Source organism: Girardinichthys multiradiatus, chromosome 19, assembly GCF_021462225.1.
Source record: "Girardinichthys multiradiatus isolate DD_20200921_A chromosome 19, DD_fGirMul_XY1, whole genome shotgun sequence".
Classification (NCBI taxonomy): domain Eukaryota; kingdom Metazoa; phylum Chordata; class Actinopteri; order Cyprinodontiformes; family Goodeidae; genus Girardinichthys; species Girardinichthys multiradiatus.
This window is the reverse complement of record NC_061811.1, coordinates 6,372,298-6,397,626: the sequence shown is the minus strand read 5'-3', so window position 1 is coordinate 6,397,626 and position 25,329 is coordinate 6,372,298. Positions and strand designations below refer to the sequence as shown.

At 41.8% G+C, this 25,329-nt stretch overlaps 3 protein-coding genes across 7 annotated transcripts in view; 1 reads left to right on the top strand and 2 right to left on the bottom strand.

Moving 5' to 3' along the window:
* Positions 1 to 1,714: 1,714 nt before the first annotated feature.
* On the bottom strand, positions 1,715 to 11,942 carry dcdc2b (doublecortin domain containing 2B). 3 transcript variants are annotated; one of them, XM_047345880.1, is made up of 15 exons: positions 11,819 to 11,942; positions 11,346 to 11,631; positions 11,147 to 11,198; positions 9,054 to 9,124; positions 6,310 to 6,441; positions 6,098 to 6,232; positions 5,934 to 5,973; positions 5,700 to 5,765; positions 5,353 to 5,521; positions 5,127 to 5,227; positions 3,349 to 3,417; positions 3,101 to 3,172; positions 2,975 to 3,019; positions 2,792 to 2,863; positions 1,715 to 2,712 (listed from the first exon to the last, which is right to left on the bottom strand). In XM_047345880.1, exons 2-15 carry the CDS (start codon positions 11,627 to 11,629, stop codon positions 2,653 to 2,655), a joined length of 1,368 nt encoding a protein of 455 aa, XP_047201836.1. In that variant the 5' UTR covers positions 11,630 to 11,631; positions 11,819 to 11,942; the 3' UTR covers positions 1,715 to 2,652. The 3 variants fall into 3 exon arrangements, with proteins under 3 accessions (XP_047201836.1, XP_047201834.1, XP_047201835.1); XM_047345878.1 differs by having other exon boundaries at positions 11,815 to 11,929; XM_047345879.1 differs by having other exon boundaries at positions 3,110 to 3,172; positions 11,815 to 11,929.
* A 2,220-nt stretch (positions 11,943 to 14,162) lies between these two features.
* iqcc (IQ motif containing C) lies at positions 14,163 to 21,057 on the bottom strand. Its single transcript, XM_047344961.1, has 5 exons — positions 20,897 to 21,057; positions 20,611 to 20,754; positions 16,327 to 16,522; positions 15,543 to 15,664; positions 14,163 to 14,371 (listed from the first exon to the last, which is right to left on the bottom strand). Exons 1-5 carry the CDS (start codon positions 20,936 to 20,938, stop codon positions 14,336 to 14,338), a joined length of 540 nt encoding a protein of 179 aa, XP_047200917.1. The 5' UTR covers positions 20,939 to 21,057; the 3' UTR covers positions 14,163 to 14,335.
* A 98-nt stretch (positions 21,058 to 21,155) lies between these two features.
* Positions 21,156 to 25,329, top strand: part of fancm (FA complementation group M) — a 63,818-nt gene continuing 59,644 nt past the window's right edge. For all 3 annotated transcript variants that reach the window (XM_047344953.1, XM_047344952.1, XM_047344951.1), the window contains exons 1-4: positions 21,156 to 21,984; positions 22,058 to 22,230; positions 22,600 to 22,677; positions 22,773 to 22,931. In XM_047344953.1, coding sequence (XP_047200909.1) covers positions 21,285 to 21,984; positions 22,058 to 22,230; positions 22,600 to 22,677; positions 22,773 to 22,931 — 1,110 coding nt within the window. In that variant the 5' untranslated portion in view covers positions 21,156 to 21,284. The remainder of the gene's footprint in view (positions 21,985 to 22,057; positions 22,231 to 22,599; positions 22,678 to 22,772; positions 22,932 to 25,329) is intronic.

Here is a 25,329-nt window from a genome sequence, read left to right as displayed (position 1 = left end):
ATAACTTCTAATTTTGGATAAATATATAGGAAATATGCTGTCATTTTTAAAGAACCTTCATTTTATGTCTATTTTTAGGTTTTAAAATAAAGACAACTCTTTTGCAAAAAGGAGGATGAATGCATTTTCTTCTATGCCATACTGATATTTGTGTAAAATGATGTAAAAACCGCACATACAGGTCCTTCTCAAAATATTAGCATATTGTGATAAAGTTCATTATTTTCCATAATGTCATGATGAAAATTTAACATTCATATATTCTAGATTCATTGCACACTAACTGAAATATTTCAGGTCTTTTATTGTCTTAATACGGATGATTTTGGCATACAGCTCATGAAAACCCAAAATTCCTATCTCACAAAATTAGCATATCATTAAAAGGGTCTCTAAACGAGCTATGAACCTAATCATCTGAATCAACGAGTTAACTCTAAACACCTGCAAAAGATTCCTGAGGCCTTTAAAACTCCCAGCCTGGTTCATCACTCAAAACCCCAATCATGGGTAAGACTGCCGACCTGACTGCTGTCCAGAAGGCCACTATTGACACCCTCAAGCAAGAGGGTAAGACACAGAAAGAAATTTCTGAACGAATAGGCTGTTCCCAGAGTGCTGTATCAAGGCACCTCAGTGGGAAGTCTGTGGGAAGGAAAAAGTGTGGCAGAAAACGCTGCACAACGAGAAGAGGTGACCGGACCCTGAGGAAGATTGTGGAGAAGGGCCGATTCCAGACCTTGGGGGACCTGCGGAAGCAGTGGACTGAGTCTGGAGTAGAAACATCCAGAGCCACCGTGCTCAGGCGTGTGCAGGAAATGGGCTACAGGTGCCGCATTCCCCAGGTCAAGCCACTTTTGAACCAGAAACAGCGGCAGAAGCGCCTGACCTGGGCTACAGAGAAGCAGCACTGGACTGTTGCTCAGTGGTCCAAAGTACTTTTTTTGGATGAAAGCAAATTCTGCATGTCATTCGGAAATCAAGGTGCCAGAGTCTGGAGGAAGACTGGGGAGAAGGAAATGCCAAAATGCCAGAAGTCCAGTGTCAAGTACCCACAGTCAGTGATGGTCTGGGGTGCCGTGTCAGCTGCTGGTGTTGGTCCACTGTGTTTTATCAAGGGCAGGGTCAATGCAGCTAGCTATCAGGAGATTTTGGAGCACTTCATGCTTCCATCTGCTGAAAAGCTTTATGGAGATGAAGATTTCATTTTTCAGCACGACCTGGCACCTGCTCACAGTGTCAAAACCACTGGTAAATGGTTTACTGACCATGGTATCACTGTGCTCAATTGACCTGCCAACTCTCCTGACCTGAACCCCATAGAGAATCTGTGGGATATTGTGAAGAGAACGTTGAGAGACTCAAGACCCAACACTCTGGATGAGCTAAAGGCCGCTATCGAAGCATCCTGGGCCTCCATAAGACCTCAGCAGTGCCACAGGCTGATTGCCTCCATGCCACGCCGCATTGAAGCAGTCATTTCTGCAAAAGGATTCCCGACCAAGTATTGAGTGCATAACTGTACATGATTATTTGAAGGTTGATGTTTTTCGTATTAAAAACACTTTTCTTTTATTGGTCAGATGAAATATGCTAATTTTGTGAGATAGGAATTTTGGGTTTTCATGAGCTGTGTGCCAAAATCCTCCGTATTAAGACAATAAAAGCCCTGAAATATTTCAGTTAGTGTGCAATGAATCTAAAATATATGAATGTTAAATTTTCATCATGACATTATGGAAAATAATGAACTTTATCACAATATGCTAATAATTTGAGAAGGACCTGTAGTTTCCAAGCTACTGACAGGAGAGATAGCAGATAGCTGCTGTTGCTGCTGCTAATCTTTGGCTGCCGCTAAAAACAAAAAACTCTGAAGAAATCAACTTTAATCCCTAAAATATCAATCCCTAAAAAGGGTGAACATTTTGGGAAATTCAAGAATATTTAATTTGTATGATGAGTGAAATTAATTGCGTTCATAAAAAATGTGAAAAATATATGTTAATACTTACTATTTTTTTCTGCATGGAGTTTGCATGTTCTCCGTGTGCATTTGTGGGTTCTCTCTAGGTACTCCGGCTTCCTCCCACAGTCCAAAAAGTATGTGTGTGTGTGTGTGCATGGTTGTCCTGTGTGTCTTTACTCCATGGGGCCCAATAGTAAAGCCCTATCGATTAGGTAATCTGGCACTTTGAATACGTTTTATCTGAGAAGGGACACATCTACAAATGCCTGGACATCAGACCCAGAGAACTGGAATTGGACACCACTGGACTAAACTATTGACACAACAGTACTTTCTGTTCTAACTTTAAAAATGACATGCACAGGATGAAATGTTTCTAATACATGGTTCCTTAGGCACATAAATGGAATAAATTGCAACTTTCTACACCTACACAATGCCAGCATCAGAGTTACTCCTGTTAAACAGGATGAACAGTTGAAATAACACCTGCACATTACTATAAACATCACCTTCAGCCAATTTATCATATCTGAGGAGAGATTTATTGGATCCTATTTCACATTTCTGTCTCATAATGAATAAAAAGGCCAAAGACAAACAAATCTTACTTGTCTTAATATCACAGTTTAGCTGCTACTACTCATTTAGCTGGATGGTGGAAGAAATCATCACTGACACCGTTATACTGTGACCTGCTGGTTTTGTCCTGATTGAACTGATGAGGCATCCTGCAGGCTCTCCTGTCACAGGAAACATATTAAATCAACAGAAAAACCAAGTTTCTCTCAGATTTCAGAGATGCAGAGTTGGTAAACTTGCCTGCTCTTTCCTGATCTTTCCCTCTGAGTGGGATGAACCCGACTTTGAACACATCGGCTTCAGCTCGGCCTCCTTTTAAGTACAAAAACACAGACGGCCACTATCAGCTTTCTGTCCGTCTTCTCGTTACAGAGGGATAGATTTATTTACCAGTCAGCTGCCTGCATGTGTGGGTGTATATACCAGGATCTGAGCTGCTGACTCCTGTTTCTGTTCAGATGCTTTCACCTTTCATACAGAAATAGATCATTTTGACATAAAAAGGTACAGTGACCCAGTCAGTTTGGTATTTGTTAATAACCCACTCACATACTCTACCTGCTTTCCACTGGGTTCCTGTTGATGCTGGTTGTTGTGCTGCTCGCTCTTTTCTGCATGTTTCTTGAGGAAAATGGGTGTTTCTTTGTTAGAATACATACATGCATTATTCTTATAACAGTAAATAAATAGATGCAGGCACCATTATTCTTGGTTGTTAGCTAATTTCTTGTCTATTAGCTACTGTGTAATCACATTACACAAAGTTATGTTTCGCCTAACTTTAAAAAGCTGCCCACCTCCTGAGTGCTCTGCACAGGATCCTCTGTGTTGCTTAAGTCTTCATCTTCAACTATTTCTGCAACTCTCTTTAAGTAAAGAATAAGAATCAGGTTTAGATTGTATCCAACCCTTTGACATATACACACTGCTCAAATAAATAAAGGGAACACTCAAATAAAACATCCTAGATCTGAATGAATGAAATATTCTCATTAAATACTTTGTTCTGTACAAAGTTGAATGTGCTGACAACAAAATCACACAAAAATTATCAATGGAAATTAAATGTATTAACCAATGGAGGCCTGGATTTAGAGTCACACACAAAATGAAAGTAGAAAAACAAACTACAGACTGATCCAACTTTGATGTAATGTCCTTAAAACAAGTCAAAATGAGGCTCAGTATTGTGTGTGGCCTCCATGTGTCTGTATGACCTCCCTACAACGCCTGGGCATGATCCTGATGAGACGGTGGATGGTCTCCTGAGGGATCTCCTCCCAGACCTGGACTAAAGCATCCGCCAACTCCTGGACAGTCTGTGGTGCAACGTGATGTTGGTGGATGGAGCGAGACATGATGTCATAGATGTGCTCAATCAGATTCAGGTCTGGGGAACGGGCGGGCCAGTCTATAGCTTCAATGTCTTCATCTTGCAGGAACTGCTGACACACTCCAGCCACATGAGGTCTAGCATTGTCCTGCATTAGGAGGAACCCAGGGCCAACCGGACCAGCATATGGTCTCACAAGGGGTCTGAGGATCTCATCTCGGTACCTAATGGCAGTCAGGCTACCTCTGGCGAGCACATGGAGGGCGAAATGCCACCCCACACCATTACTGACCCACTGCCAAACCGGTCATGTTGAAGGATGTTGCAGGCAGCAGATCTCTCTCCACGGTGTCTCCAGACTCTGTCACGTCTGTCACATGTGCTCAGTGTGAACCTGCTTTCATCTGTGAAGACCACAGGGCGCCAGTGGCGAATTTGTGTTCTCTGGCAAATGCCAAGCGTCCTGCACGGTGTTGGGCTGTGAACACAACCCCCATTTGTGGACGTCGGGCCCTCATACCATCTTCATGGAGTCGGTTTCTAACCGTTTGTGCAGACACATGCACATTTGTGGTCTGCTGGACGTCATTTTGCAGGGTTCTGGCAGTGCTCCTCCTGTTCCTCCTTGCACAAAGGCAGAGGTAGCGGTCCTGCTGCTGGGTTGTTGCCCTCCTACAGCCTCCTCCACGTCTCCTGGTGTACTGGTCTGTCTCCTGGTAGCGCCTCCAGGCTCTGGACACTACGCTGACAGACACAGCAAACCTTCTTGCCACAGCTCGCATTGATGTGCCATCCTGGATGAGCTGCACTACCTGAGCCACTTGTGTGGGTTGTAGAGTCCGTCTCATGCTACCACGAGTGTGAAAGCACCACCAACATTCAAAAGTGACCAAAACATCAGCCAGAAATCATAGGTACTGAGAAGTGGTCTGTGGTCCCCACCTGCAGAACCACTCCTTTATTGAGTGAGTCTTGCTAATAAAAGATTTCCCCCTGTTGTCTTTTTCATTTGAACAACAACATGTGAAATTGATTGTTAATCAGTGTTTCTTCCTAAGTGGACAGTTTGATTTCACAGAAGTTTGATTTACTTGGAGCTATATTGTGTTGTTTAAGTGTTCCCTTTATTTTTAGAGCAGTGTATATGTATTTATTAGATATTACAAACACATCTTCATATATTTCACCCATTGTAGTTTGATGCTATAAAACAGGAATGACTGCGAGGTGTCTGAAGCTAACCTGATCAACAGGAAGCTCTGTAGCAGTATTCTCATCCTCCTGCACCTCCTCTGCACCTTGGACCTCCTCTCTGTTTGTCTGGTCCTCCTGTCTGAATACACCTGTGTCAAATAAGATCCTTATGAATCATATACAGAACAGTGTGGTTGTAATGTAAAAAATTTAATGGGGAGGGGAGGTCATAAGTTTTGAAGGCCACTGGGTTAGATTGAATAGGAGTCCTGACCAGATCCATCAGTCAGCTGCGGTGTGGTTTGCGTTCTGTTCTTGCGAACTTTGACGGGCCTGGCGAAGAATGCGGAGGCCTCCTCTGCTCCTTCTCTCCTGCTCAGCTGCTGTGAGGCCGGAGGAGCTGCAGCTTCATCTCCTGTTGACTTCACCCTCCGACCATCTGACTGAAAGTCATGGCTTACAGCTGAATATACATTTTTAATAATGTAGAGATTTTAACATGAAGTTGCCACAATGTTCTCTGTATCCTTTGTTAAACTTACGTAAAAAATATTAATAACAAGCAGCCACAGCATCAGGTGGGAAAAATTATGAAACAGAGGGGGGTTCTCTTCGTTTTACCTCTGGGGAGTTGAGGAGAGCTGAGTCACTGAACCGGTCCTCTGGACCGCTTCCTGCTTTCCGGTTCTAAGAGGAAAACAAAATCCTTGACTGACTTTGCTTTGATTTATCTGCTTTTGAAACAAAGATTCAGAGTTGACCTACTGCAAAGAGTGTAAGAATTAAAAAATGCAGAGTCTGGTTTTAAGATAACAAAATAATAAGAATAATCAAGTGACTGAAGGTACTTTTTACCTCAGGTCTCCTCACCAGTCTCCTCTTTTCAGTGTAATTTCTAAAAAAAAAAAAGAGGGAGACTTGATCATCATCTGATGGCCTTTGCTTTATGGTGGAATGAAAAAGCACAGATGCATGTAAAAACATCTCCAGACACATAAGAGCACCTTGATTTACAATACCTCTCTGTAGCTTTTGAAACCAGCAGCTCCACATATGGAAGTTTCTTGAACCTTTCGCTTCCCACAGCAACATAGCAGCAGCCTGTTTGCAGCTCCCCGGCCGAGGAGATGGAGACTCCGTCCAGGGAGCACAGTCTGAAAGGAAATGTTCACCAGATCCTGAACCTCCTGTTTGCCCTTAGAAGAGGACTGTGTGAATTGCTCTATCTGACCTGCGCACTGCTCCAGTTCGTAAGCTGACCTTCTCTGTGATCAGACTCAAGATCTGATCCAGGTCCTGCCGCATGCTCCGAGGAATGATGAACCGGAAAGGTGGACACAGAATATCACCATTACGGAATACACTGAACAGAGACAACAAAGGAGAGGGCTGCATTTAAAAAATGTGACCAGTGTGGCCAAGTGATGAGAGACTAAACTGAATTTATGTTAAAATCAGAGCTAAATAATGAATCTAAACTCACTGGCCACTTTATTAGGTACATCTGTCCAACTGCTCGTTAACGCAAATTTCTAATCAGCCAATCACATGGCAGCAACTCAATGCATTTAGGCATGTAGACATGGTCAAGATGATCTGCTGCAGTTCAAACCAAGCATCAGAATGGGGAAGAAAGGTGATTTAAGTGTCTTTGAACGTGGCGTGGTTGTTGGTGCCAGACGGGCTGGTCTGAGTATTTCAGAAACTCCTGACACTACCATCTTTAGGGTTTACAGAGAATGGTCCGAAAAAGAGAAAATATCCAGTTCTGTGGGCGCAAATGCCTTGTTGATGCCAGAAGTCAGAGGAGAATGGCCAGACTGGTTTGAGCTGATAGAAAGGCAACAGTAACTCAAATAACCACTCGTTACATCCAAAGCATGCAGAAGAGCATCTCTGAACACACAACACATCAAACCTTGAGGAGGATGGGTTACAGCAGCAGAAGACCACACCGGGTGCCTCTCCTGTCAGCTAAGAACAGGAAACTGAGGCTATAATTCGCACAGGCTCACCAAAATTGAACAACAGAAGATTGGAAAAACGTTGCCTGGTCTGATGAGTCTCGATTGTCCATGTGCAATGACCAATAAAGATGATTATTATTATGGTCGGGTCAGAATTTGGTGTCAACAACATGAAAGCATGGATCCATCCTGCCTTGTATCAACGGTTCATACTGGTAGTGGTGTAATGGTGTGGTGGATATTTTCTTGGCACACTTTGGGCCCCTTAGTACCAACTGAGCATCGTGTCAACGCCACATTCTACCTGAGTATTGTTGCTGACCATGTCCATCCCTTTATGACCACAGTGTACCCATCTTCTGATGGTTACTTCCAGCAGGATAACCCACCATGTCATAAAGCACAAATCATCTCAGACTGGTTTCTTGAACATGACAATGAGTTCACTGGACTCAAATGGCCTCCAGTCACCAGATATCAATCTAATAGAGCATCTTTGGGATGTGGTGGAACGGGAGATTTGCATCATGGATGTGCAGCCGACAAATCTGCAGCATGTGTGATGTTATCATGTCAATATGGACCAAACTCTCTGAGGAATGTTTCCAGTACCTTGTTGAATCTATGCCACGAAGGATTAAGGCAGTTCTGAAGGCAAAAGGGGGTCCAACCCGGTACTAGCAAGGTGTACCTAATAAAGTGGCCGGTAAGTGTATGTTATCAGTGCTATGCAAAGGTATTCATACACCTAAGACTTTACAAACATCAGTTTATGTTATTGCAAGGTAGTGGATTATTGTCAGATCTAAAGAAAATGATATATAGTTTTCAGAATTGTTTACAAATTAAAAAAAATTCATTCAACCCTCTTCATTTTGAAATCCCTGAATACAAAAAAAACAGTGCCACTGTGTGCATTTAGAAGTCATTTAATAAGTTTAGAGGAGAGTTAGGCTGCTTTTACGAGCCCTGCAGGTCTCCCTGTGGTTGGGTAGGGAATTAATCTTGGTTCTGCATCCTTGCTGTCATTCTGAACACCTGGAGACCTTATGAGTTCCTCAGTTTAAAGCCTGACTGGAACAGAACTTCTTTCTGCTCTCCTCTTCAGCTTTACTCCAACACTTACATATGCATTCTTCACTCATGCACACCATACAGCTCTGATTTGACAGAAACTTTCAGTTTTTAATTTTCATTTGAATAGTATTAATTGATGTTTTAATAACTTTAAAACATGGTGTGTCTCCCTATTAGTTGTGACCTTTAAAGCCGGGTCATAACACAAAAAAACAATATTCTAAGCTTTGAACATCTAAAAGAATTCTGTTCAATCTATCGTGCAAAAATGGAAACATGGTGGTGGCAGCATCATGGTGTGGGGATTCAGAGTTTAAACATGCAATATTTTAATGAAACAAAGTAAGAAAGAACAAGTTGCTGTAGGTCCGAAAAAGGGGTTTCAGAGGTTTGCCCTAATGAAAGCAAGGTGACTTTTCTCTATTTTGTTGGTCTTGAAAATGTTTAAGTCTACTTCCAGCAGCAACAGCTTTCTTTGAAAACCCTTGCTGTATTTAGCCAGGTTTAATGAATGGTTGTGCCTAAATCTGTTTTTGTGTGAATAGATGCTTGATGTTTGTGGACCTACTTACTATGATATTATGATGAAAGCAAAAAAAACATGGCTCATCCTAAAAAAATATTACAAAAACTGTCCATCTACATCAGCTCCATTTGCTGGAGGGCCAAATTTGTACCATTGATGAACTGCAGTCCAGGGCCACATCAAATTATTCTACGGGCCACAAATGGCCCCTGGGCAACACTTTGGATCAAATTGAGAATCTTTTCACTTCACAGTTACCTTGTGTCAGACATAAAATCCCAAATAAATCACGTTGAATTATCTGGTAGTAACACAACAAAATGGGAAAAAGTTCAAGGGGTGTAAATACGTTTACAAAACACTGTAAAATAGTTATGTGTATTTGTGTAGATTTTTCAAACTCACTGTACAATGCAAGGAACAGGGACAAACTTCCTCCATTTGGCTGAAACGTTCGGCCTCAGCATGACTTTTGCCTGCCATTTAAAAATCAAATGCAGAACATCACAGTCTGGTATTTGGATCATTTTCTCCTCCAAATTTCAACTCATCAGATTTATGCTGCACCCATTCATCCATATCCATCTCAGCAAGCTCACTTTCCCCAAATATATAATGACTATTTAAATATTCTGCTCATGTAAGCTCAAGTGTGGCAGCCATGGAAACTAACCTCCCTCTAAGAGTCCTCAGATGGCATATTTACTTACCGTGTCTGATTTGAGGTATCCTCTCAAAGCTTCTTACCAAGATGTGTCACATAAATGCAATCAAAACCACATATGTGGCTGGCCATGATCAGTGACATCAGAACAAACTGTTATGTTTTAATCCTCTGTGAGGTGGCACTCGCTTTATTAATTTACATCGAGCCAAAGCATCAGACCAGGCTGTAAAATTCAGGCCTGCCAGGACATGCACATGGCCCTGATAGGATTGTGTGGAAACGGGCAAGATTAAATGGACAAACACACACACAAACTCACACACAGACAAACGCTCTTTGCACTGCTCCATGGTAACCACAACACTGGCATGTAAGACTTTAAAACCCCCAAACTCTGGCTAAAAATCTAAAGGAGTCACACACATTTATTCTTTAATGTTTTATGGTTTTTTTACAAAACACCAACAGATTAACACAGAGAAGCTGGTCAGAATATAAACAAGTAACAAAACAGAAGAGTTTCTCCGTGTATACATGAAAAGGGAATCATATACTTAGTTTATATGCAAGACTGCAACTATATAAATTTACAGGAAAATGATTCAGTTGCAACTCAGAACCATTTCCTGATAGAAAAAACTGAATAATAAAAGCTGGTTTAATCTGCACAGCTATGTCATTATTCACCTGTAGTTAATGGCGCTAAAGTAATTTAAGGTGCAAATCATTTGCCCATTATTTCTGGCAATTTACATGACAACCACTGACAGCAACGGTTCTGTAAGCACAACAGGCTGAACCGTTAACCTAGCCAATAACCGGCAAATAACAGCTTATCTCAGTAACTAAAAATATCAACGTTGATTTCATATTTGATTTGGCTGGTTGCAGCAGGTAACATACAGTCAGTGCTGCAGAACTCAACATTTTCTCCACGAGAGTTGTCCAAGACCTAATGGTCACTCACAGAGTTTTTCCACAAGTATTTTTCACAACCTTAGTTGCTCGCTGCACAAGACTCCACTGCTGAAGAGAAAGCATTTTGACGTTTTTTGAAAGTTTGCTGCAGAATATCTAGATTCACCTATAAAATACTGGGAGAATATATTCTGCCCTGATTGGACCAATATTTAACTATGTGGAGATCATAGCACACACCATGTCAGGGGTGGGAATGCCACTGCACATTGCCACACAAACACAACACAAACAGTAGTTTGAAAGTGAGAACAACATGGTTTGGGGCTTTGTTTCCACATATGGAACTTAGGCAGAGGTCATGTAACTGAAGAAAGGATGAAAGGAGAAAAGTGCCAGGACATTCCTGTTAACAGTGGATTTTTTTTTTTGCCATACAACAATCCCAAACACAGCCAAATAAACTCTCAATTAGTTTCACAGTAAGAAAATCTATGGAAACACCTGAAGATCAGGGGGCATAGAAGAAGCCCAAAATACTTGAATGATTTGAAGACAGTTGAGGCAGAAGAATGCTTCACAATAACACCTGTCATGCAGTCGGTCGTTACCAAAACAGGCTTTTCTACTAAGTGCTGAATACATTGCAAAAAACCTTTTTAATACCTCTTCACTAGCACTCATAACTTCACTTATGAAGTATTTTGTGCTGATGTTGTTTGTGTGGATTACTTCACATAAATTTCATGTGAACAGGATCATTAGAAATACCATTACTGTGGAAAACGTTGACATGTTTAATACTTTACTTGCAGTGGACCACCCTTTAGCCTGGTGGTGTAATCCCCCCAGTTAGATGTGGTTAATGAATGACGGACAGAGCAGGAGGCCACACTGGAAATGAACATCCTACCTGTGCTTCATTACGAGTTCCGGGCTGCTTTTTTAATCCTGCATGCAGATAACTGTGTATGAAGACAGAAGATATACAAAAATTACAGTGGTTGCCAGATAAAGATTCTAATATTAATTTAAGTAGATTAAAAAGTTAAGCCTTCTACACTAACAAGATATTCTCTAATAATAAACATGAGAAACCTTTTTGTACTCACTCCAGTTTCTTGAACCTCTCAAATCCTGCAGCAACATACTGTGCTCCCATCTTGAGGTCCTGGAGGTCTGTGACTCTGTGGCCCTGCCTGGGGGTGTATAGGGTCCTTACAGCAAGTGGAGCCCCGATGCTCTGGGTCACCTCGTTCAGAAAGGCTTCCATGGTGGCCACCTGACGCTGGTTGACCACAAACCTACGTCCACCATAGAAGGGGTCCCCATTCCTGAACACCACTACGTTCTTGACCGGAGGCAGGTGAGATGGAACTGCAGTGCTGGCAGCCATCTCTGGGCAACAAGATCATCCACACACATTTATTGAAGGGAAATAATGAGAAGGTCTCACCACAGATATATCCTAGATCACCTAACAGCACACATAATTCTTTGAGACATACATATACAGCACCTATACACCTTTGTACACACATCTAACCTCTAACTCAGCACTGACACTGTTCACTCACAAACCTACAGGAGGATGAGGTTCAGCACAGCCGGACATGGAAATCAATCCCTTCTGTTGTTGTGGTCCGTCTAGACTCCGGCTCTCCACGTTCTGCTCCGTTCTCTGCCCCCCTCTCTCACGGACACTACTACTACTTTGACGGTGGTGAGTATTTCCTGGTTGCTATGGCAGCAGGGCCAGCAAGGACTGGCTCTGTGGGCCAAACCATTGACAGGAACCACAACAAAGGCTAGTGACAGTGGAAGGGAGAATGGGTGGGTCTCTGTGATGTGGGCTGAATCAATAAGATAACCTCCACACCTGCCTGTCTGTTTAAAAAAATGATTATCAAAGAAATTAGGCATATTAGTGAGATGTTACTAAGAACCACCCAATATTCAAAATAAACTACATAAAATTGAAATGTGTTCAGTTTATTTGGCTCCGCTCAGCTTAGATACCTTCACCATAGACATACATTTTATTAACGGGGTTTAAGCTTTTAATTATGTTTTTTAAACGTTGTTCTTCCAGGGTAAAATAATTACACAACAAATGAATAATTGATCTTTTAAAGCAAGAATAGCAGATTTATTTCTATTTCACAATGGGTCAAATTTATACAGGCTGAAATACAGTCATAATCAATAGTAGAATACGGGTTCTGATGAGGCTCGTTTGTCAGATTAAAAGTAACCTTTAAGCAGGTATTAAACATTCATTTTATTAAGCCCACATTGCTGTATTAAAATGGGTTTTTTTCTACTTGCCTGATGTAATATTGTAATATTAAATGTTTTTATTAGCTGTAATCAGACAATCATCACAATAAACAGAAATAGAAGAGTATAATTAATTTACATGTTTCACTTAGTGAAATAAGTTACTGAAATAAATGAACTTTTCTACAATATTCTAATTGATTATGACTGTATACATGGGCCTCCACTGATATTTGCTTTAAATGTCCATTGTGAGTTGCTACTTGTGTTTTCAAACCATCAAGAAGCTCCTGATATAATCCTGGTTGGATATTCGACCATTCATCTTGGCAGTTAAATCCATGCTTTCACCGGGTTTTACAGTCTCTAAATTCTGAATAAAGTTGAGGTCAGTGCTTGGTAAATCCATTCCTGGATCTTAATTCTAGTCTGCTTTATCCAATCCAAAGCCAATTTGTATGTTTGTTTGGGTCATTGTCTCATTGGAGCACCCATTTCTGTCAAAGTTTCAACCATCTGATCCAAACTGTCCCCCTCAAAGGAAATGACATCGGTTCCGATGTTTATGAACAACCAAGTTTTAAGCCCTATAATAAAAGAGAAACTGCTGTGTCCACAGTAAAGCCAGTTTAACATTGCCATGCACTCAGAGGCTGCTCTCCAAGAAAGTAACCCTTTATCCAAAAATCAACAATGTTTTCTGGAGCAAAGTTTTATGGTCAGAGGAGACAAAGACCGAGCTGATTGGCCACAATCTGAAGAATGGTTGGAGAACTGGACCAACATACAAGCATAGTACTGGCAGGATCATGCTCAGGGCCTATTCAGCTACCAGTGATACTGGTGAAGTGCACAAAGTGGGTCAAATAATGAAGGAACCTACATCAAATCAGAGCCTGGATGTTGATACTTGGACATAATTCTGTGTTCCAGCAAGAAAGCGATCCCAAACACACATCCAGATTATAGAATTGATAAAACAGACGAAGGTCATGTTTTTGGGAAGTACTGACCTAAACTATACTGAATATTGATAAGACTTTGCATAAAGCCCAGGCCCATGCTGCTAAAATCACTTTTTTCAAATAAAGTCCATCAGTTCTTCCAGAGTGGAAGATCCAGCCTAAATTATGCCACAAGACTGTTGAAAAAAGTGTAGCCTCCCTGCAAATTGCTAAGGGACACAAAATCAAATATTAGTGGGGGTGTATTTATATATTTGAGCCTGTATGTATAATTTAGACTCTGTGCTGGTTAGAAAAAAAATCCACAATGATTTCAAATTTGTGCACTCAACTACAGTGTTTAACATGCATAGCATTCGTTTGTTGTAGAATCACTCCACCCTGGGATGGAGAGAAATCCACCATTAAAAGCCCAAATAGGGATGCGAACATTGTTTAAATACCAGATCCTTAGAAAATCAGGAGGCAATCATGATATTATTTGCAGGATAAAACTATTGTAATAAGTAATAGCTCATTTATTAGGATCCAGATTGGAAATATGAGGCTGTGACACACGATGTAATTATTTTTAACCAAAGATTAGCTCTTGAAATGAACTGAATGCGCCATTTCCCTGACTACCTGCTAATGAATTCAAAATAACCGAATATCAATACAAACACTCCAGCAAGCTGAGACATCTTTGTAGAAAAATATTATTTATTTCTTTAACAGTATCAAAAACGTACACTTTAAATGCAGTTTCATATATTACATCATAAATACAACATATAGATAATTTATAACACAGATGACATTAGAGTGATCTGTTCCCATTAGTCCCACTTTAGGTCCAGTTCATATTACTTTTACCGTCAGGATACACTCAGTCTGTCCTTCAGGGATAGATACTGTAGGGAAAGTCATACAAAGGAAACACATGAAAACTGTGATTGTTTTATTCAGCTACCAACTAAAATCAGATGCTAGGATGAGCTCATCCTGACTGCATGGCCACAGAGAATATTATTAACTACGTGATGTAGCTCATACTTTCTGGAAGTTGGAGATTACTTTCCATGGAAGTTAGCGGGAATATTTTTTGGAGCTCTCTCAGGACTAATCAGGGACTTTATGGATCTAACTGTATACCTTTGCAGAACGTTTTTGAAACTTAGGCCCTGTTAACATGAAAACATTTTCTGGTGAAAACAGAAAAGTTTGGTTCCGTTTCTACAGTTCGTTCACACGACAACGGTGAATGTTTTCTCTGAAAATGGGACAATTTGAGAACGGGTTCCAGAGTGTAATCGTTTGAAAACGGCCCGGTCTCCGTTGTCGCGTAGAAAAATTGAATCTTTCTCTTGGGGAAGCCCTGGCTCAACCCACAGAAGAAAAAGGTATCAACAATTGGCCATGTGGTTTTTGTTTGGTCATGTGACAGTGATGTAGCACAGGATTGTGGGAGTTTTAACTGAAGCAGAGAAAGAATTGTGAGTTGTGTGGTCATTTTATTACTGATTGAAAGGGTATATATGTATCTGTAAATACAATATTAATATTGGAGAAGGATATCGGCCCAGAATTTTCATATCAGTGCATCCCTAGGTAAAAACCAAACTTGATTTCTTTATACTTTGCTTCCAGCAACACAGACTTCTGGTAGTCTTAAAATCGTCTTGATGAATAGTTTCCTGAGGAGTTGTTCCCTCTTGAACCCTATAGGGGACAAATCTTTATGCCTCAAGGTAAACAACAAAATCCTCTCAGTGTCTAAATATTTTAGTTTATTTCAAACATGTAAAACTATTTTATCTCCAGTGTTTCCTATATTTAACCACAAATAAACCTTGTGACAGATAATAAAGATTCTGTGTAAAATTGTATTTGTGTTAGGTTTCCTGACATCTAGCAGCCCTTGAGTTCAGAAACCTTTTCATGCGAGCATAAAGTCATAAAAACGCAGGGACTACAATTTCACATGATGTCCAACGGAGAATTTAGAAAGCCCTTTAGAAAATGTGGAGAAACATTACTCCAAACCACCTCAAAATGACTGCAATGGTGCGTTTTGGATCCTACCTTTTTCCTGCTGCCGATGGCTTGCTGGAGCCAGACCAGCTCCATGGTCAAAGCGTTTCTATGCAGACGCAGTGCTTCTGAGGTACGAGGCACCTCCTGTGCCAGGCAGTACTGCTGAGGACCTGAATGAAGGATTACAAACTCTAAACTAAATAAAACTACGAACAAAGCTTCCATTTTATATCAAAATGTTTAACAAAAAAAAACCTAAAATTGTAATGTATGTAGGAGACAGAGGTTTCCCTCCTAAAGATCAAAACCTGAGCAGCATTTGGCTTTGAGCTCTTACTGTTTAAGGATTCTTTTTTCAGTAAGAAGCACATTTAAAGCTTGGAAAACAATAACTATTCTCTTGTGGTGTGATGACAGGGTTGCAAACATGTAAAGGCCTTAGTTGAGCTGCCAGATACTGGGAAACATGACAATAGGGCTGCACAGTATATCCTAAATATATCATCACCACAGTATCCGTGCTAACAATGTCACTATCGTAAAGCACTGTTTTAAACGGGATATTAGTCGGCTGTTTTATTCCAAGTGTGAGGAATTCCCACGCCCCGTTTGATCCATTTAACTGATATTTCCACTGAGGGTAGCTGATTTTATCTATGTTTTTGAACAGTAACAATGTAAAACACTGACATTCAACACAAGTAACTGAGATTAAAAGTTGTTTGTCTGAACAAAAGTACGAATTACTGCTGTTTTATTATTTAAAGATACAAAAAAACTGCAGAAGACTTTAAATTGGGAGAAATAAAGACAATGTTGAAGTAGTAATCACCCCTCTCAATCACCCCTTCTTCCCCTCTCACAGGGATGATGGACCAATCCTCTCTTTTGGCTTCTTTCCTCTCTGGCTGGACACAGAGATCCTGACCCACCGCTGGTGAGGGATTTGAACTCTGGGGAGAATCGACATCTAGTTCTGGGTCTGGTGGCTTGAGTAAACAGCTGGCAGGTCGAAGACATACTTCCCCCTGTCAGAACATGGATGGAAGCCTTGAAAACACTGGGTTTTTGCTGCATCCCCTTACACCCTATCATCGTTCAGCATTTACTTTAGGTAGAGATGAAACTATTGTAATCTATATCTTCAACACTTAAAAAATACATCATTTTATATATATAGGTTGGCCAAGGCGGCTTGCTCGGCCTTTGGACATTTGATGCTGGACAGGTGAGGGTAAGTGGTGCAACTACAGTTTTTCAACTACAGATCACAGGTGACAGCAGTCTTACGTTGTCCACACACAGACAGGTGTCTGACGTCTGTTTAAACTGGGATATTAAACTAGTAGACAGCAGATATTTGGTTGGAAAAAACTATGAGGAATAATCTGCAGAAGTTGTAGCTGGGCTCTGACGGTGCTTTAAATACATCTGACTGCTGGCCAGGAACGATACAGAAATAATCCTGTGCAGAGAAGACGATAATGTTGCTGCCTGTCAGCCGGTTGACAAGACGGCATTAATTAGAGATTCAGGGTTACGAAAAGAAAACGGAGCTGCAGAAATGGAGAGTTGTGAGAAAAGAATGTTGAGATTTTTAACAAGAGAAAGATATTCTGGTCAGGACTCTATGTCAGGGTTTACTGAGCTGTGGCCTACTGGTTTAAAGCAAGATGGAGTTGCATTAAACAGAGATTTTGAGATTAAAAAGTATTTGGAGAGGAAAAGAAAATTAGACCTACAGTGGTATGGATTCAGCAGATCCAACAGCAGCTATCAGGCTGAATCCCATTTCCACTCCTGTCCTTTTTATTGGTCTTTTATTCCAATTTTGGGTTTTCATGAGATGTAAGCCATAATCGTCTAAATGAACAGTATAACCACTTGAAATATATCACTCTAGGGCTGCAACTAATGACTTTCCGATTAATAATTGGATAGCCAAAGGTGCTTAATAGAAGATTTTTAACAAAATTTGAACCAGGTGAAGCTAAAGCTATGCCACACAAGGAGTTCTGGATGGAGCATATTTACAGACAAAGGTTTTTCATCTGAAATGCTAAATGTATATATTTCTTGTACAATTTTGGCCTAATTACTGCTCTGAGTGGAATATTCTTTCAGCAAATGGCATGTTTTAGAGTTTGTATACTCCATTTGATTACTAAATTAGTTAATGATTATTTCAATAATCAATTAATCAGTTAATTGATTAATTGTTTCAGCCCTATATCGCTCTGTGTGTAACAATATCTATAGATTATATACATTTGAATTTGGAATTGCTCAAATAAAATTTAATTATTTGATGAAATTGTAATTTATTGAGATTTTCCTATTTTAGGAAAAAATATTATTACATTAAAGCTTACTTAAATTCTGATACTTTTGAACAACTATATGTATATAGTGCATATTTTTGTTAGTATATTTGCAGTGCATTATTATTTGTACTCGTCGTCTTCCGCTTTATCCGAGACCGGGTTGCAGGGGCAGCAGACTCAGCAGAGACGCCCAGACGTCCCTCTCCCCAGACACCTCCTCCAGCTCCTCTGGGGGGAGCCCAAGGCGTTCCCAGGCCAGCCGAGAGACATAGTCCCTCCAGCGTGTCCTGGGCCGTCCCCTGGGCCTCTTCCCGGTGGGACGTGCCTGGAACACCTCCCGAGGAAGGCGTCCAGGAGGCATCCGGTAGATGCCCGAGCCACCTCAACTGGCTCCTCTCGATGTGGAGGAGCAGCGGCTCTACTCCGAGCCCCTCCCGGATGGCCGAGCTCCTCACCCTATCTCTAAGGGAGAGCCCCATGGAGGAAGCTCATTTCAGCCGCTTGTATCCGGGATCTCGTTCTTTCGGTCATGACCCAAAGTTCATGGCCATAGGTGAGGGTAGGAACGTAGACCGACCGGTAAATCGAGAGCTTCGCTTTTCGGCTCAGCTCTCTCTTCACCACAACGGACCGGCACAGCTCCCCCATTACTGCGGCAGCCGCACCGATCCGTCTGTCGATCTCCCGCTCCATTCTTCCCTCACTCGTGAACAAGACCCCGACAAACTTAAACTCCTCCACTTGAGGCAGGAACTCCCCTCCAACCTGAAGAGGACAAGCCACCCTTTTCCGGTCGAGTACCATGGCCTCGGACTTGGAGGAGCTGATCTTCATCCCAGCCGCTTCACACTCGGCTGCAAACCGCCCCAGCGCATGCTGTAGGTCTTGGCTAGAGGGGGCCAGCAGGACCACGTCATCTGCAAAAAGAAGAGACGAAATCCACTGGTCCCCAAACCAGACCCCCTCCGGCCCTTGGCTACGTCTAGAAATCCTGTCCATAAAAGTTATGAACAGGACCGGTGACAAATGGCAGCCCTGCCGGAGTCCAACATGCACCGGGAACAGGTCCAACTTAGTGCCGGCAATGCGGACCAAACTCCTGCTCCGCTTGTACAGAGACTGGATGGCCCCTAATAAAGGGCCCCCGATTCCATACTCCTGGAGCACCCCCCACAGGGCATCACGAGGGACACAGTCGAATGCTTTCTCCAGGTCCACAAAACATATGTGGACGAAAACCACACTGCTCAACTGGTCAAATAATTGCTCAACCCTGGTCTAGATGGAAGCAATTCTGAATGTCTTTGGGCCATAAACCGTCCAGTGGCTTGAAAATCAATAATATTTTAAAATCAATGTCTGTCCAAATTCTGAGCCATTGCAGTAATATAAGGATGGGCTCTGAGCCCACTTCTTGCTTGTTAGACAGGAATCTCCATGGACTTAAAAAAGTGCCCTTTTCAGTCTATATTTATGTTATTTTACCTACCATCTCTCACGCACAGCACTGAAAAAAACGTTTTCATGCCTATGATAAAGGTGAAGCAGGATGTAGTCATCGGTTCACTGGGTCCGTCCGGACCACAAACATTAAGCATCTGTTTAATGGAAAGGAGAAATAAACTCATCAGGGCGCTGGCTGAGATGACAGACTTGCTGCTGTGAATATTGACGATCAAGGTTAACAAACTGCAACAGTCAAGAAGCGCAGAAAAGAACAGAACGGAAAAAAACAGCTGCTGGACCATGCGTAATGACGCAGCGCAGCCTCTGGATCGGGTCACTGTTCCTCCCGCACCCCAGCTAGAAGCTGGAGGATCAGCGGAGCTGTGCGTTTTATCATCTCCCAGATTGAATTTTTGTCACTACTCCATTTTAAGGATAGTGTGACAGGATCCTTACCCCTGGTGTTGGGCAGGACTCTGGCAGCAGCATTTTGAAGCAACTGCAGCTGTCAGGTTATTTTGTTTAAGAATAAGTATTGTGGAAATATAAATGCATTATTATTAGTAGCTAAGACTAAGCTGTTTATAGATTGATTTTTAGTTATGCTCTTGATAGTTAGGAAAAACCTTAACAGTAGCCTCTAGTCTTATAACACAGTGACTGTTCATTATTCAAGGCTGAGGTTTGCAGGTGTTTTCTGTCTGTATGTGACAAGCCGGGAGTGTTTGGGGAGGCATGGTACTCCTCTCTGTGCTGGTCAGAACATCTAACTATTCCACCCTGAAGACGTGTGGGAAACAATTCTTTATTAAATGATGAAATGTATCTCTGTTTCTTTATGCTGTTGCTGGGGAGACATCCACAGATAGAATGATTGTGTATGTAACTGAAAAACAAAAAGATGCTGCACAACAACGTGGGGTATAAAATGTAATGTAACGCAGCCCCCAGTGAGACAGCACACAGACGTTTCCAGGTAGCCGTGTAAGTGTGACGTCTCCCTCTCTGAATTCAGATTGGTTTTAATAAACTTGTGGAAACTACAACTGATCTCTGACTGAGGATTGTCTTTTGGGGTGCCAAATAAAAAGAGTCGATGAGAGGTGAGGAGTAATGTAAGAGTTAACGGACGGCCAGTCAAGTTTTCCTACCTCGACGGTATAAAATGATTGGAAACTGTTTCTATTATGAATGCAGGCATATGAAATCGCGTATGTTTACAGAAAAAGAGAACGTCTTCGGGGAGTATCCAGGAAGGTTTCAGTTAAACATCCTGAGCATCGCCTGAATTAAACGCAAAGGGAAAAGGCAACCTTGGGAAATGGGGCTGACATGAAATTACTTACTGTGTCTGTAAAGTATGGGATGGATGGGGTCGTGTCAGTCCACCTTAAATGGGTCAACCCTCCTTCTATTTCCCTCACGATCTCCTCAAAGTCCTCGCGCGCGCGCCGCACTTCGGTTCTCGCGAGGTGTCCGCGCGCACAAGCCTACAGAGATGATAGTTAGCAGGTTCTACGTCTGTGCTAACAGCTAGCAGCATCTACAGGGACCGAACAACCGCAACATCAACAAGAGTCGGTCTTTTGGTACAGAACCCAACTTTCCGCTTCACTGGAACGTATTTGTCACCTGGAAACGTGTGATTATCTTGTTCCATTTGCTTCTGTCCATTGTTATGGTGACATGACAGTAGTTAACCGGAGAGCGGGAGTTAACGCAACCTTTTTACTCAGTTCCGGGCTCTATCTTACAAATTAAAAGCATATTAATGAAAAGACATACATGCCGCATGCTTATCTCATTCATCACTCTTAAAATATTAATAGTTACAAATGTTGTACATTATATTAAAGAAAAGTTAGATAAATCCACACATTTAACCTGCAGCCATCATCGGGTTATTTTATTTTGGAAAACACGCCGGCGGAAGTGACATTGTATTTGTGTTCAGGTTGCGATGTTGCTGCTGGTCACATGGCACTTTTCTTCCTAAAGTTTTGCGCCACAGCTGATAAAAATGAGTGGTGGTTCAAATCAGAGAACTTTGTTCCAGGCCTGGGGGGCTTCTGTGTCCCAGAACAAAGCGGTCCAATCGGGGAAGACTGTTAGAACGGCCACCGGAGCGACCAGGACAGCCTCAAGCAGCAGAGCTCAGGTAGCTCCAACAAACCTTCCTCCTCGCCAGAAATCTCCATGGACAGAAATTGGTCAGAATAGGACACATGCAGCAGAGACAACAGCCACGATAGAGCACATCATCCCTGAAGTTGAAGATGACGATGATGACTTAATGGTGGTAGCCGTCTATGAGGCTGAAAGGAGCCTCCAGCTTGAGCATGCCGACGGTTTTCAAAATAACCATGCAACAGGACAAAACGTTTCCCCCTTTCCTACCTCACCCTGTGGGAAGATATATCCAGATTTCCCAGGTTTTGACAGCTCCTCAGCCGAGGTATGGATTTATCCCACCAACTTTCCCATCAGGGACTATCAGCTGAAGATATCAGAGCATTCCCTGTTCCAGAACACATTGGTGTGTCTCCCTACTGGTCTAGGGAAAACCTTCATAGCCTCTGTGGTTATGTATAACTTCTACCGCTGGTATCCAGCAGGAAAGATTGTGTTCATGGCTCCCACCAAACCTCTTGTAGCCCAGCAGATCGAGGCCTGTTATAAAGTGATGGGAATCCCTCAGGAACACATGGCTGAGCTGACAGGTAAAAACAATCATGACACCCATCATCTCGGTTTTAGCCGTTGTTAAAATGGTTAACGTTTATTGTTTTACAGGCAGCACTGCAGCAAAGCAGAGGCAGGAGGTGTGGAGGTCCAAACGAGTCTTCTTCCTCACCCCTCAAGTCATGGTGAACGATCTTTCTAGAGACACCTGTCCAGCAAGGCAGATCAAGTGTGTAGTGATCGATGAAGCTCACAAGGCATTGGGCAACCATGCCTACTGTCAGGTACCCAGCTTTCATATCTTTGCTTATACCACGGGTGTCGAACTCTTAATTCCCAAGATCCTGCAACCTTTCCATACGGCCACACAAACCTAAACTCACTTTAAAATGTTGCCACAACTTTCTTGCTGTGTTTCTTGGTCTTCACGATACAGTTTGTTCACTAATTTGCTCTAACAACCTTTAAGGCCTTCACAGAACAGCTGCGTTTATAATCATGTTAAATTACACACAGATGAAATTATTTGACTAATTAGGTGATTTCTGAAAGCAATTGGTTTCACTCAGTTTTATTTAGATGTATTAGAGTTAATGGGGCTTAAAACCAATGCTTAATATAGTCTTATTACTGGACCTGTTTCTCCAACTCAGGTGATCAGACAGCTGACCAGCCAGACCCAGCTTTTTCGTGTTGTGGCTCTCAGTGCCACTCCAGGAGGAGATACAAAGGTGAGATCACCTCATCTATCTAATCTAATATAACTTGAATAGAAATTGCTTCTGCAACCTATCTGATCTCTTAATCCTTCGTGTCATTTTTGCAGTCGGTACAGTCCGTGATATCCAATTTGCTAATTTCACACATTGAGCTGCGTTCAGAGGAGAGCCCAGACATCCAGGCTCATTCCCACCAGCGGAGTGTGGAGAAAATCGTGGTTCCTCTGGGTGAGAAACTTTCGGCTCAGCAGGCACGCTATCTTCAGGTAGGCACATGCAGAGGCAAAGAAGGCATTTGTTTTTCTCAGATTAAGTTAAAAATAGAATAAAATCAAATGTAAATGTTGTGTTTTAGTTACAGCAATAAACCTGAGGTAGAAATAAATGAAAATGGGTCAAAGGCATTACACATCCACTGGAGAAGGCATTTTGAAATAGTTTGATGGATAATTTAAAACTCAGAATTGTTCAGGGCTCTTTTTGCATGAATTACTGCATCAGTGCAGTGTGGCAGGAATGGGATCAGCCTGTAGCTCTGCTGAGATGTTCAGGAAGCCCAGGTTGCTTTATAAGTGGCCTCAAGCTTGGCTGTGGTGTCTCCCATCTTCCTTTTGACACTACTTCATAGATTCGCTATGGGGTTCAGGTCAGACCAGTTTGCTGGCCAATCAAACACAGTGACACCAAAAACTCCAAGCCTTTATAAATCTGTGAAGTTGTGGAGTGCATCCCCAGCTTAAATCATTTAAACAGTTTGCCTCACTCAAGGTCTGGTAATATACTGCACAGCATTTTTAGGTGTTTTGCTGCCACCTTCTGGATGTTTTGTTTTTTGTTGCTTGCATTTGTTGTAAAACTTCAACGTCACACGTCTCTCTCCTGGCTGTGTGGTTCTTTCTGGGTCAGCTAATGTCAAAAGGATTGATTTGTCTTGAAAGCATCATCCTATTTGACTCAGTGGTCAAGCTGTTAGTGCTGGTAGACTGAGTTTCGGGTTATTAACGAAGCCTACCTGCTGTCTTTGCTCACTGTCTGTGTGCTCTTTTAAGTCAACTTTTCTTGGTTTGTGTAAGAGTAGTCCCCAGTTCTTTTACTTCTCTAGTTTCCTTTCATTCTCTGTCCCTTCATATCAGCCCCCAACTGGCAGATGTCTCCAACCTGCTTGTTAACCAGCATTTATTTCTTCCCAAAAGGGGGATAACACTGCAGTCGGGTGTATAATGAGCATTACTGCAGCCAAGCAGACAGAATTTAATAACTGCTGAGGAAATCAGAAAAATGAACCAGTCATGCAGGCAGGTGTTTGTTTTGAGTTATCGGCCAATTTTAATCGCCTGCATTCATCTCTAGTGCTCCTCTCCTCTGTGTTTTCTCCTCTGTGTTTTTGATTGAGCATGGATGGAGGCTTTGTAGACGAAGGGATCTTTTGTAATTGAACATCTGTTATTTTTTTCCAAAAATTTCCTTAAGGGTTTTTTTCTGGACAAAATCATTAGGTAACAGAAAATGTTTTTTTTAAAGCTATTAATGTTTTTTTTTTTTTAATCTTTTTACTGGTTTTTTTACTTTCCTGGTAACTCCTTAGTCTGTTCTGGATGGTACCAGAGGTAGCACTGTACAGCCAAAGTTTAGAGGCAGACAGAAATGTTGTTTTTCCACAAAGTTTCCTGCTTAGGTTTTTTCAGATGTTTCGAAGGTATACTGAAAGTCAACAACAAACATTTTACAAGCTTCAAAGGCTTTTTTATTGAGCAATACTTCATGATTATGCAAAGCATCAACATGTACTAAATAAGATTAAGATTGGGAGTTTCCTGGGCGTAAACCAGAGGTCATAATGGTTTATTTTCTTTGCCACCAGTTACCATTTGTGACATGGTGCCCAGTCGTGATGGAAAAGATCATTTATCACCAGTTTGCTCCTTCGTTATTGAGCGATGTTTGGATCTCACTGTTTCTTTTTCAGTGTTTGAGACAAAATTGTCCCCTGGACAAGAGGCAACCCCACACAGTAGTGGTTTTGGGGTGCTTCAATGGCTCCTTCATACAGGATTCATGGAAGCGCCACCTTTTCTTCTCTGGACAGTCCTTTTCCTTGATATCTCCAGCAGTCTGAAGGGTTTGTCATAGATGAAGCATATTTCATTTCAATCCTCTGAATGTTTTACTTGGAGAGATGTTGCTTCTTAAGTGCTCAGAAAAACTCACCGGCCTTCTGCCGGTGAGTTTAATGAGCTAGCTCTGCACCGGTGGCAACTCCAACTTTTAGTTCAACCTACAGGAGATGGTCCTCCTCGAACTTTCTGGACTTTCTTGGCCGCCCCCAATGCTTTGTTTACTTTTGTTGAATATCTCAACTTTCTCATCAGCCTAATGGAAACAGCCCTGTAAGGCATGCATGAACCAATCAGTCTATATTATGAATGCAGGCATATTTACTTCCTTACTGGGGTTTTTCATGGGCTTTGATGTTGCCATAATAAGTTAAACACAGAGCGAGTGAGGTTTCTGGGACTAGATTTTCATACATTTTGCAGTTAATTGCATTTCACGTGATTAGTGTTCAAGGCAAGCTAGATTTAAGTGTCACCATGAAAAATGAAGCAGACCTTTGTGGAAAAATCAAGATTTTTGCCACAGCGACTGTAGTCTCGGTGTTTCTTT

Excerpts from the sequence above, each read along its gene's own strand:
- dcdc2b (XM_047345878.1), bottom strand. The coding sequence starts at position 11,848 with ATGTCCGGCTGTGCTGAACCTCATCCTCCTGTAG. Across the intron at positions 6,233-6,309 it reads CGAACTGGAGCAGTGCGCAG|ACTGTGCTCCCTGGACGGAG; the intron begins GTCAGATAGAGC and ends ATTTCCTTTCAG. Across the intron at positions 2,713-2,791 it reads GAAAGATCAGGAAAGAGCAG|GAGAGCCTGCAGGATGCCTC; the intron begins GCAAGTTTACCA and ends TTCCTGTGACAG.
- iqcc (XM_047344961.1), bottom strand. The coding sequence starts at position 20,938 with ATGGACAGAAGCAAATGGAACAAGATAATCACACGTTTCCAG. Across the intron at positions 16,523-20,610 it reads TCCCATACTTTACAGACACA|GGGGAAGTATGTCTTCGACC; the intron begins GTAAGTAATTTC and ends ATGTTCTGACAG. Across the intron at positions 15,665-16,326 it reads AGAAGGGGTGATTGAGAGGG|GTCCTCAGCAGTACTGCCTG; the intron begins GTGATTACTACT and ends TCCTTCATTCAG.